This window comes from Adelges cooleyi, unplaced genomic scaffold, assembly GCF_023614345.1.
Source record: "Adelges cooleyi isolate 19-005CV unplaced genomic scaffold, UGA_ACOO_1.1 ACOO_flye_CR_arks_rails_tigmint_CR_PRNA_8, whole genome shotgun sequence".
In the NCBI taxonomy this organism is placed as follows: domain Eukaryota; kingdom Metazoa; phylum Arthropoda; class Insecta; order Hemiptera; family Adelgidae; genus Adelges; species Adelges cooleyi.
In genome coordinates this window covers 1,097,715-1,110,124 of record NW_026096513.1, presented here as the reverse complement: position 1 = coordinate 1,110,124, position 12,410 = coordinate 1,097,715, and the positions used below count along the sequence as shown (strand labels likewise).

Genomic DNA, 12,410 nt, shown 5'->3' with positions numbered 1-12,410 from the left:
AGTAAAACTTGAATATAAGGAATTGTTCTTTTTTTATAAGTTTTTAAAATGAAAAATATTGAACCACTTATTAGGATCAAAGTTATTATGTTTAGGTTACCATTTAAAATGTGATCTCCTTTTCAATGAAATTATACTCCAATATCCACTGCTGATACTGAAAGCTAAATTAAACCTTTACTCGAGTTAAATACATATAAACATCCAGATACTAAAACGATGGAGGTTTTTGAGGAAGAAATGATTGTTATATTATGATAGTGAAGAAATTATGATTTTGTATAATATGCCTGCTGAATTAAATGTGAAAATTTATCACAAGTATCTATTCGTAAATTTAAAATATCTTTGTTGTAGTTAAGAGAACAACCAATAATTTTTAATTTAATGAGAATGTAGAACTAAATCGATTCAACAGTTCTTATATATTATATAAATATAAAATAAATCTGAAAATAATTTATGTTGTTTATTTTTATTATTATAACAAAAGATTAAAGTAGATATAACAAAGGAATTGGTTTTACAAGTATTTACAAAATAAATTGAACATTTATAATAAATTAGTATTAGATAACATGTGTTAAGAAAAAAAATACACATATTTGTTATATTTTTGATCATTTGTTTAATAATCGCCTAACTTTAGATTTTGGTTTTGGTCCATCGTCTTCGTCTGATTCGGCATACCTTTCAGCGTGAGAAATAATTTTTGTATTATCAAGATAATCGGTACCAATCAACTTTTTATACTCATACTGATTTGGAACACTCATTACAAATGTTAGACAGCGAATGGGTATCAATCGTGTATCAATAGACACGTGAACAAAATCTCTTGGTTGAAATTTGTCATAATGCACTTTATCATGTTCGTTAACAACTCCGACATTTGCTTTTGGGCCTAACCACATAATCTTTGCGAGTTTTTCACATAGGTCGTTCTCGTACAACTCTATAATTTGAGCATAAAATATTCTTTTGGATTTTACTTCACCTAAAGACACTATGTCGCCCACTGTCCAGGAACGATTATTAAATTGAATCCGTCTTACTTTACGTAATGTGTAAGGGCATCGGAAAGATATTAACTCGGACGGTGATGGTTTCTTATTTTTAGTTGTCAACCAACTAGCTGGTTGTCGAGCAACAAAGATGCCTTCGGAAGATGTTGTTGGATCACTTGAATTGCTCATGATAAACTGATTTTCAATAGTAATTTCCAGATGAAAAAAGTAATATTACATAACGTAACTTATAATTAAATGAAAATAATCATCACATCACATTTTTTGCAATAAAATATACTCTACATAGTATATAATAGACAAAACATTTTATATAATATACATCACAAACTACACAACTAGAGTAAATTAATTTGATAATAAACTATAAAATAATCTATAATGATAACACTGCAGTTGTCGTAATACGCCATCTATTAGATAAACCCGAAAACCAAGTTTGCGATAAAAAATACTTGTGACTTAATAATTCAAATAATTTACGGTAATATATATCTTAATTTAAAGGTTAAACTGTGATGTGTAATTATTAGTTCAATAACTAGGACTCTATTTTGGTAGTTAATTTATTATTTGGACTATCACAGCATCCTTGAAAGCGATTTAAAAATGTGTTTTCATCTCTACATGTTTAAGCAGACTGAAAATAACTCGCCTAATTTTGGTTAGAGTAAAATCACCCATTATAAAATTAAAATAGAACAATATTCAGGAGGGCAAGACGGTGCGTTTTAAAAAAAAAAAATTTTTTTTAAAAAGTTACAATCATTTAAAAATGTTAAAATAGTCGTTATTTCTAATCTATGTATTGAGCGTTGTACTTGGAATAATAAAAAAAAACGCACCGTCTTGCCCTCCGGAATATTGTTCTATTTAAATTTTATAATGGGTGATTTTACTCTAACCAAAATTAAGCAAGTTATTTTCAGTCTGCTTAAACACGTAAAGATGAAAAAACATTTTTAAATCGCTTTCAAGGATGCTGTGATAGCCCAAATAATAAATTAACTACCCAAAATAGAGTCCTTGTTATTGAACTAATAATTACACATTACTGTTTAACCTTTAAGATTTTGTAAAAAATTGCCTATACTTTACTCCTTAAAAATAGGCGGTGCGACGCCCTTTTAAGGAGTAAGGACTAGAAGTACCACTGTAACAAGAGTTTCCAAGAAATATGTAATACCAGAATTTGCTGATAATCATTTACCTACTCGGTTAATTTGATTCCTTATAGTATGTATTACAAACAAATTATTATTTTTTAAATAATCAATTTAACATAAATGGTATTTATTTGTGACTTTCTAACACTAATCTTATTACATACTTTTATTGCTTGGATCGTTGTGTTGTCATATTTATTGATCATATAGTATAAAAGTTGTTTTTATTTGCCATAGAAACCACCAAACTATCACCAGACACACTATTTAATTGAGAGAAGATGAACTTAAACATCCAGGTGAAGGAGGTGACGGTTTAATGCAGGATATTTGAATTGAAAATTGTACTTCAGACTCTTAGCACTTTTATCCGAACACAAATTTTATGTTTATTTAACAATGTTAAAAAAGAAATAATTATACTTGTATTTTAAGATTGTTATAATACCTTAGTTTTTAATATTATAATACCGCTGCGCTGGAAGTAAAAATAACAAGAAAAAAAAAATCAATAATTTTCGTGTACATCAAACTGTTGTTGTGAGCTCCTTGGTAACAGCTACGTAATGTATGGAATTGTGACAATCACACGGTGTTGATAATATAGTTTACCTGCAAGTAAGGTAGGTGTCAATAGTCTTTAGTTTTAGTGGATCCTACTAAAAAACAAATGTTTTATTACTACGAATCGCATTAAACATAATAATTAGTCAGTTCGTATTGCGAGAGTTGAACAATCAAAATGGCTGATAGGCTGTGTGCTAAGACGTTACCAAAAACCAGTTCTGAAATTATAAGTGAAGCCAAAGCTGCTCTTAACACACCGCCATGTTACTACATTAAACCGTTGACGACCAAAAGGCCTTTCACGCCGAGGGAAAGAGTTTTCTTTGGTCATCGGCGACCAAATCGACCGCCAAGTGTCATAAAGTATGTAACACATTACACACCTCTGAGTAAAGCTGCGTCCACGCCATAATGTAGCTAAATTGTTTCACAATAATGTAGCTTGCGCTATTTTACTGGACTAGGATCGAGTATATCGACTGTTGTTTTGAAATTCTGTATGTGCATCGGAAAACTTAATAATATATTATTATGTTTTACATTGTAGATCACATCACGTGCAGTTCCAGGAGAAAAAAATTCCAATTTACACCAAGTTACCGGCATTAGACAAGTCCAAGTGTTTGTACTATTGTAAGAACTGCAATGAAACAATAATATTCTTATTAATAGCTATACAACGTGCACATTATTCATTTTTTTTTATCCCCTACAAAGTCGAAAACACAAATGAAGTCAATAGGCAAACCCGAAGCAGTCCTCCGAACACGATTCGAAGGCGTTCTAATCCAGATTTGGTCTATAATGAAAACGTGCCGGGAAAAAAAATATCCTCATTATCTTTTCCACTCTCGATTGATGCACTATTAAAGGTAAGAAGAAAGTAAGAGGGTACGCAAGAACGCCTATTTTAAAATTAAAATAGGATGACTGTTTGAAGGGAATATCATAAGTATTTAAAAAAAAATATTTTACAGAAAAAAAGGCCTCTACACATGCGTAATTTTTATCCAAATCAACTCATTCTAATTAACTCATTCGTATTCTGAAACGAGTGATGCGACAATAGTTTTAAACCCGGTTAAAGATTTAAACGGTTTAATACATTTTTTTAATTTTCGTTTTAAATGTTATTGCAAAAATCATGAAAACTCTTCAAAAGTTATAATTTTTCACATAGAAATTAATAATTAACTAAAAATGTGCCCCGACCATACCTTGTAAATCTTGTGAAGAATCCAAATGTTTTTTTCAAAACTTAAATCGGATTACTTTTAAGAACGTACTGTTCTATGTAAAAACATACCTTTTTGTACAAATAGAAAGCCTGTATGCGTTGAAGAAGTTTAAAAAAAAAATGTAATGCCCAAATGGATCCTTATTTTTTGTTTTACAAAATATTGCTTAATGTTAAGTTTAAGTGAGAAATTGCCTACACAATGCGCCTTAATAAATGCTAGTGTAGACTGTAGAGTGTAGAGGCCCCTTATTATACCAAGTCGAATAATTTATTTATTGAAAAGCGGATATGAAATTTCCTCCTTTATGTTATCATATCTGATTTCATAGATATAAACGTCTGTACTACTGAAATATACTTCTTTTTACCTAACGTAATAATATTATATTATTTGTTTGTATTTCTAGGACCACATTATAGCTAGAGTACTGTCGTCGTTAGTCAATGGATATTTTTTTTATGCTAAGGCATATAGGAGGGGGCGTTTTAAATGTTGACTCACAGTGTAAAATGTCCAAACGCAGCTGTGCATAATGGGGAGAATTGCGTGTTTTAAACACACTAATGAATTGGAAAGGATTCAGAATTCCGATAACGTCCAGACGTCCTGGCACGAATATTTTTTTCAACATTTTTGTGTCCCTCAAAACTATGAAATCGATTGGTCTTCGAGCGGCCTGCTCACTTCGTTAGGCTTTGGTCTCGAAGGTCTTTGATATAGACCGTTGGCCAATGGTGTTTTTATGTAAAAAATATTTTTATGTGCGCGCCGATTCAACTGTAAAATGTCGGTCATTCGCTTAGGTATGAATCGCCGGTATTTGTATATAGTCGCGTTCAGTGTTTGGACATTATAATATCGTTGAATTGATTGAGCAATACACCTTTACTTTGGTATGTGCGAGGCGGTCTGGCGAATTTCGACCGCACCGAATCGGACAGTCCAGTAGATACATAACAATATTGCAATAGCTGGTTTCAAATTAACTCCGGTTAAAATTTACATTTCGCTCTTGATCCGAAAAAAATATTATTATACACAGCGTAGTGTTTCCAGAGCCCAGATTGTGTATCTGTAAACTATCTCTAGCCATCTAGGTGATTGAGGTGAACGCGATGTAGGTATGATAAAAAAAAAAGGAACGCTGATGAGGGCATAACGACGCCTTACCGGTTTCTTATCCTTCTAATAGTGGATACAGTTAAAATTTTGTCGTATTCATTAGTTGAATTTAATTTTAAAATTCATCAAATTAGTCTTGGGGATAACATAATTTTTTTTTAGCACCATTGTGAACCGAATTATTATGACCACGATTACATGAACCATGAAAATAAAATAAACGAAGCACGTGCTTTGTGTTTTGACGCCCACGTGGATTGTTTGTGTGTCGTTTCGCTGATCGAGAACAAAATGATGAAAAGTAAAAATTGATTACTAATATTTACAATTTACTTTAATAGACTATTAATAAATACTGAGGACAATATCATGATGTTGAGCCTTCAAGGCCTGTTAAGCTTCACGATGTTGAGTAGAATATGACTAGAGTACTTGATAGTTAACGGTAATAAGTAGGTATGATTTCAAAGTAAATTTACAGCAGGCTTGGAAGTCGGTGAAATGTGTGCCCTTTTGGACAAACTTGCGACGGCTGTTAAACGAGAAAGCATATCCATTGCCCGAGACGGTCACAAAAAAGCTTCTATACTTAGGACTGTGTTCAGATTAGCCAACAGTTCAACGAATGATGAGCTCATTATTCATATACTATTGGTATTACTTCGGGTACGTTGTTATTTTTTCTTCTTAATTTAAGTAAAAAAGCTAGTGGTTTTTTGGGTGTTTCCGTTTTCCGCCAAAATTACCAACATTTAATAAATCAAAATTTGTTACCTAATATTTTTTAAGAACCCCTGAAACTGTATCTACAATATCATTTACTGCTTTTAGGTCACAGGCTGAGTTAATAATTTGTTTATCGACAGCATTATGTTCTGCTATATGGTAACCCACCCTATATTCTGACGAATTCATAATTATTATTTTTTTGTGAAAATTTTTGCCGTACACTTTTTTTCGTAGCACCTCCATCGTGTAATGCCATTTTAAGCTGTATACGCGTAGTCAAATTTAAAATTGTTATAAATTAGCATAATATGCTCACGGTTACTCGTAATTACTTCAACCTTTTTCGACATAAAAAAAATGGCACTTCATATTTGAATAATTCATTTTAAAAACAAAATAAATAATAAAATAAATAAATTAGAATACTAAAAAAAAATGAATTATTATAAATTAGGTTCAGGGGATTTTAAAACGTGTTAGGTAAAACATTTTTATTTATTTTGGAGGAAACGGCTATAGTGATAACTGTGACGCCCGTTTTTTTTATTATAAGTTATAATCTTGATTTAGGATGGTACCTAGCTGATGGATCTAATGAAAAACATGTAATTTTAAAAACGTTTAAATTAGTCTTCTAAATTAGTGATCATTATTTTTTTTTTTTCGATATTGTGACTTGTTTTACTTCTAGCGAAAGTTATATTTCTTTGATTTAAGTTATCAATACTAAATCATAGACGTTTCTAATAAAATGTATCGCACCTGTATTTAAAATGCTATGTCGGGTTATTGAATTACTAAAGAGATCAAAAGAAACCTTTAATAAAGAGATCGTGCATCATGTATGATTCAAAGAAATAACGAAACTAGTATAAAACATTTCTGGCTCAACTTAAACTGTGTCTGTCGCACAGCACACTATGTAAAATTTGTACTTGTGAAATGATACAATTTAACCATGAGTCGTGGTGTACGTTTCAGATGCAAATCTCGGGAAAGTACTTGGCGACCGTTTGCAAATTGTTTTTCAAAGTGGCTCGTTCAGACAAAAACGACCGATTGTTCTTAGAGACCAACGCTTTAGACCTGTTTGTCGACATGCTCGGCTTGGCCACGCCGAACGAAGACGCCGAGGCTTTAATATACGGTTATGGGGCATTGAAGTTTCTCACCATGAATCCGGATCTAATGGAGCGAGCCATGAGTAACGGTTGCCTTCCGCTGATGTTACTCCACTTGAAAATGATCAACTTAGAACGAGCTGAACGGCCGAAATTGCCAGAAACTGTTAACCACGTGCTGTTCCAATTGACTGGCGCCCTGAGAAATGTGGTCAACGACGATAAGTTCTACTCCGATCTGCTGGCTTCGGGTGGCTTGGCTACCGTTTACAGGACGTTGGAGTTATTTTCTGGAGACGTGGATGTGGTTACTAACATCTCTAGAATCATAAGGTAAAAGGATTTGTCCATCAACAGTTCACGACACAGAGTAGTACTCTTATATTGAGCGGATCGCTTTAAAGTTAAAACCTATTTCCTACAATAATGTATAACGTGTACTACTGTTTGTTATTCTATAGCATCCTGTCCACAGACGGAAAGTGCTGTGAGGTTCTAGTGGAGTCCTGGACGAATGTGTCCGTACTGTTGTCGCTGTTGGATAAATATCCCGGGCAAGGAGAAGTAGTAGTTCGCATCACTTACGCTTTGGGCAACATACTAACAAACAATGAAAACGCCAGGCATCAAGTATTTTTTTAATACTGTTGTATTATATCTCTAAAAAGTAAAAACACACTCGCGCTTTTTGTATGTGTTTAGTTGTACGACGCGTTCTGTTCGATGGGAACTTTCCTAAACCTGTTACAGTTGTACTTAGAAAAAGATCTCATTAACTTATCTCGTAACACAGAGTTTAGCGTTATCGAGGACGTCCTCATTAAGGTCAGTTCTGTGTAACCCTCGGGGTAGATGTTTGTCTCATAAACGTCTTTCGACTTTTTGGGGCACAGGTCATAAGGGTCGTGGTCAACATGAGTATACAGCCGGAAATCGGCGCAAAACTGGTGATGGCGGTCAACGATCGACATCCGATACACAAGGTGAAGGAATGCGAACAGTTTTTAGACGTTTTGCTGACCGTACTCAGACGCAAATCTGTGGACGAAAACGAAGAACTTGTGCACGCCGCTTTAGCCGCCCTCAACAATTTGTCTTACTTTGGCGACATGACAGTAGCAAGCCGCGGCCCATTTGCTTGCCGCCAATTAGATATAACGCAAAGTATGACGTATACATGGTTCAATATTATGTTTTAACTTACTAAATACTAATAGTATAGTAATCGACGTTGATATTTTGTTCAATTCAGCATTAAGTTTAATGCTTAACACTAGAAATCATTTGTGTAAAGTGGAAATTGTCAGAGTGTTTGGAAACTTGACCCGATCAAGCATCGTCCGCAATTATTTACTGGAAACCGACGGTGAGTTTTTAATTGTATTGACTCATTAATAACGCGGTGGTGAAAAGGAGGAAACACAAGGCTGTCGCAGAAACACCGGTTTCATAAATACATTATACGTGTTTTTTTTATAGATTTTATTGATATACATGTTTGTTCGAATAAATTAAAATAACTGACGACGGGTACTTGCCTATTGAAAATACGTTTTCAAACTGTATTAACTTAATTTAAAAAAAACGCATGTGTGAGTTTAGGAAAAACATAAAACGATAATTGAAGGTTGAATCGAATTTGTGCTCATCATCCTCCTCATATTTACAATCGTCATCGATAGCCAATTCTAATTTCGATTTGTAGATATATATAATGACTTTATTTTACTACTGTGTAATTATTTTAACGCCCTACACTAGTTTTACACTTATAGTAAATTTTGTAGTGTTTCTTTTTGAAAACATTTGTATTTATGTTGGCTGTTGCATTATAATATTAGACAATATTTCAATTTTAATATTTGTTGGTAATTGCTAGAGCATTATCAACTTTTGAAACTTAAATGGTTACTTTTAATAACTATTTAATTAAAAATAATTCGCTGAAAACGTTGCCTGGTCGATAACCAGTTTTGAATAAATTGTTGTCAAATTAATAAAATTTAGGACGGGGATAGAGTGCGGTTGAGTAATGCGCGCAGATAAAAATTACTCTACACTCCACCCTAACACTAGTTAGATATACTTACTTAATTTTTATAGGAATAACTAAAAAAATAAGTTTAAATTATATACTCAGTAGTGAAAGATAAAGTCAAAATTGTATTTGTATTCTTTAAAAAATACTCTTCCGTTTACATGTCATAACTCATCAGTATATCATATATGACTTAAAGGCTAACACTGTTTAGACTTGATAATGTATTATAATATTTATTTATTAAAAGGAAATCATATTTATAGTATAACAATGAAATACTCAAATACGTAAGTGACTGTTAAACAATAGACTAACAGAAATTAATGCCACAATTCAAGTTATCAGTTTGTCAACTTTGTTACAGTATTAAAGTGCACTGTAACTTTTTAGTAATATATAATGTCTAATGGAATAACTATTACCAAATAAATGCATTTTTAGGCACACTTAGAATTAAACTTGACAACTAATGAAATAACAGCCTATACATTATTTATAACATAATAATAATGTATAATATATGTTATGCAAATCACAAATGTTTCTTTATTGGACATATCGCGTAATGTAGAACCCTAGCGTAACCTTATAGGGTACTCGTGGTATCGTAACGTCTTTGAATTGCCCTATAAATACTTATTAAAAGATAATTGAAAATGTCATAGTAAAATTAAAAAATTTGAAGAAAATTATAGAGATCGAACGAGATTTAAAAATATTAATAGTGAATGTTGTGAAGGAAATAAAAGAATTCAATTCTTTTTAGCTGCCATAGCAGAACAATCAAACATAATATGTAGTGAAAGCTTACAATTTATTCATTATGAAGGTAACAAAACAAAATAACGGAATTTGAAGAAAAGAAACTATATTATGAGCTGGTAGAAGGTTGTTTCCAAATATTATAGACGGGCAAAAGACAATATCTTTATTCAATTAGGATCAATTAGGTTCTTAAACTGTGGGTGTCGCGACGAGGAAAAATTTTATCACACCACGCATGTGTTTCATTATTTAAAATTGATACAAGTAAAATAATCGTAACAGTAAGACTTAAGGAATCAGTTCTCAAAGTATGCAAAAATTATTTTGAATCATTTTTTTCCTAGCACCTATACGATTTCAAAAAAAACTATTAGTTATGCAAATGCTCTTTGATAGGCTCATTTAACAGTTTTACGTAATTTTCTCAAAACATTAATTTTTCACTTGTGTCACCTTTGAAACACACATGTGCAACATATTTGATAACATTAAAGGAATTTGAAGGTATGTTCTAGATAAGAGGGATTAGGGATGTATATCATATTAAGGTCTTTGTTCGACCTACGAATTGACCATTTTTTGAAACAATAATGGTGAAACGTAATTTGTCCAAAGACTAAAATCTCTAAGAGTCCAATATTAATTATCACTAACCTTGATTATTTCTATGTAATCTATATATTTCAATATCCATTCTTTGGACGTTGATTTAGCAATAGGAACTTTTAATCATGGAGATACTTACAAATATTTACTCAAGTACGCTGTTAAATTAAAAAAAAAACATCTCATAAGTAAGGTATACTGACTCTATACGTCTAAAGACACCAGCTAAGGTTTTGTTTCAACAGTACATTTTTTTTTTTTTCATTAGTTATAATGTCATTGTAGGAAAAAGCTTAAAAATTGAAATTGTCGTTTTGTTTCTCATCGTAGGATTGTTGGCGCTAACCAATTGTTTGGAAAGCGGAGACCGTGAACTGATAATCGTCTGCTGCGGTGTTTTGGTCAACATGACGTCCGACGAAGACAGCCGAGAGGCTTTTAAGAGTTATGGTGGCATTTCTAAAATTGTGAATATTCTTAAAACCTCTGACGAACGCGACTGGACCCTATACTTGTTGATTTGCCAGACCCTGTGGAACGTGTGTTCTGGCACTGACTGTTTCCCTGACGACCCCATGGTCGTTTTAGATACTCTGGTCAGACTCACCGGCAAGTACATTTGTTAATTTATCAATTAGTTATTCATTTTGAAATAATAATCAAAAACACGTATGCCGATAACATGTAACTCATACATGTAACTATATTAAACTAATGCCGGACCGATCAACATTTTTTTATAAATTTAACAACTCATTCAGACTGAACTGACCAATCAAACGGTAAAAGAATACACTATATGCATACCGGCATAAGAGTGACATTGTCGTTATTATTATTATTATTGTTGATTGTGTACATATTCATGATCTTGTAGACGAGGAACAATTATTCACAGCGTTATTGTCCTCTGACGAGGAGAAAGCAACAGAGTACAAACAGTGGGAAGATTTCGCTTCGGTGGCTACGAATCTCTTGGAGTGGTTGGACGAATTGCTAGAAGGGCGTTTTTCTAATGTTGAAAGTTAACTTGTAGCCCTTACAGTGATAATGGTCAGTATATGTTTTCGTTTAATTACAATTTAAATGATTAGTGAAGTCGATTTTATACATTTAATTATTTATTTTACTACATAATCATGTGTTAATTGTTTAGGTTATTTTTTGATAAATATTACATTACTTACTTATTAGGTACGCGTTTGTTCAATTCTATCGACAATTACTTTGTTTACTATATATTGTAATTGTAATTTTAATAGAGCTCAATTGTTGTTATTTTATAGTTAAATTTTATAGGATAAGTACGTATTATTTTTAAAAGTCGTATTACGTTCCAGAAAAAATATTCTATAATAATTATTGCATTGTCAATCAAACATATTATTAGGCATTTTGTATTAATAATAAAACAGCGCTTTAATTCCGAAGCTCAATGTCTATTAGTCCATAATAATAATTTTAATTACTATGTATGTATACTTCCTTTTAAGCTTTATACTAATGAGAATACCAACTTTAAAAAGTATACGCTCTAATTTCTCAGAGTTATGTGCTAACAAAATAATATTTGCGTACGTCATTAAATTTGTATACTAAACACAATATAAATTATAATTATTTTATTTTAAATTTAAATGCGTCTATATTCTTATCTCTCCATTTTAAACTAAATTATATACCACTTTTAAATTTAATACTCAATCCAAGCCAGATTTGAACCTTAGAAATATGAATCCCGAACACTAGTTTACATAAGACCAAAACAGTAAAACATTTTTTTTTTTATGACACTCTCCCTTAAAATTATCCAAATTAAATTTTAATTTATTTTCGAATAATTGTTTTAAAATGATCATTTAAATAAATTGTTCGATTTTTTTTTACGAGGTAGATATGCCCATTTGAGAGCAGGATAATTGTCGAACAATTAACTCCACCAAGCTTTGTTATGAGTTACGGACACAACTGATACTTCTTTTGTTACGACACGCGTGTTAAACGTAATAACTAGTAACAAACAA

The 12,410-nt window shown here is 31.9% G+C and overlaps 2 protein-coding genes across 2 annotated transcripts; one reads left to right on the top strand and one right to left on the bottom strand.

Annotated features, from left to right (window-relative positions):
* Nucleotides 1–450: 450 nt before the first annotated feature.
* On the bottom strand, nucleotides 451–1,361 carry LOC126845772 (uncharacterized). Its single transcript, XM_050584659.1, has one exon. The coding sequence runs from the start codon at nucleotides 1,194–1,196 to the stop codon at nucleotides 621–623; it is 576 nt and encodes a 191-aa protein (XP_050440616.1). The 5' UTR covers nucleotides 1,197–1,361; the 3' UTR covers nucleotides 451–620.
* A 1,316-nt stretch (nucleotides 1,362–2,677) lies between these two features.
* On the top strand, nucleotides 2,678–11,484 carry LOC126845719 (armadillo repeat-containing protein 2). The gene is made up of 13 exons (XM_050584563.1): nucleotides 2,678–2,817; nucleotides 2,905–3,124; nucleotides 3,309–3,394; nucleotides 3,479–3,633; nucleotides 5,287–5,425; nucleotides 5,606–5,790; nucleotides 6,835–7,307; nucleotides 7,436–7,604; nucleotides 7,677–7,799; nucleotides 7,868–8,138; nucleotides 8,227–8,340; nucleotides 10,717–10,995; nucleotides 11,264–11,484. The coding sequence occupies exons 2-13, from the start codon at nucleotides 2,937–2,939 to the stop codon at nucleotides 11,413–11,415; spliced, it is 2,334 nt and encodes a 777-aa protein (XP_050440520.1). The 5' UTR covers nucleotides 2,678–2,817; nucleotides 2,905–2,936; the 3' UTR covers nucleotides 11,416–11,484.
* The last annotated feature ends 926 nt before the right edge of the window (nucleotides 11,485–12,410 follow it).

Coding starts and splice junctions, on each gene's coding strand:
- LOC126845772 (XM_050584659.1), bottom strand. CDS start 1,196: ATGAGCAATTCAAGTGATCCAACAACATCTTCCGAAGGCATCTTTGTT.
- LOC126845719 (XM_050584563.1), top strand. CDS start 2,937: ATGGCTGATAGGCTGTGTGCTAAGACGTTACCAAAAACCAGTTCTGAA. Junction 3,125..3,308: donor CGACCGCCAAGTGTCATAAA/GTATGTAACACA, acceptor TTTACATTGTAG/ATCACATCACGTGCAGTTCC. Junction 5,426..5,605: donor CGAGAACAAAATGATGAAAA/GTAAAAATTGAT, acceptor GTAAATTTACAG/CAGGCTTGGAAGTCGGTGAA.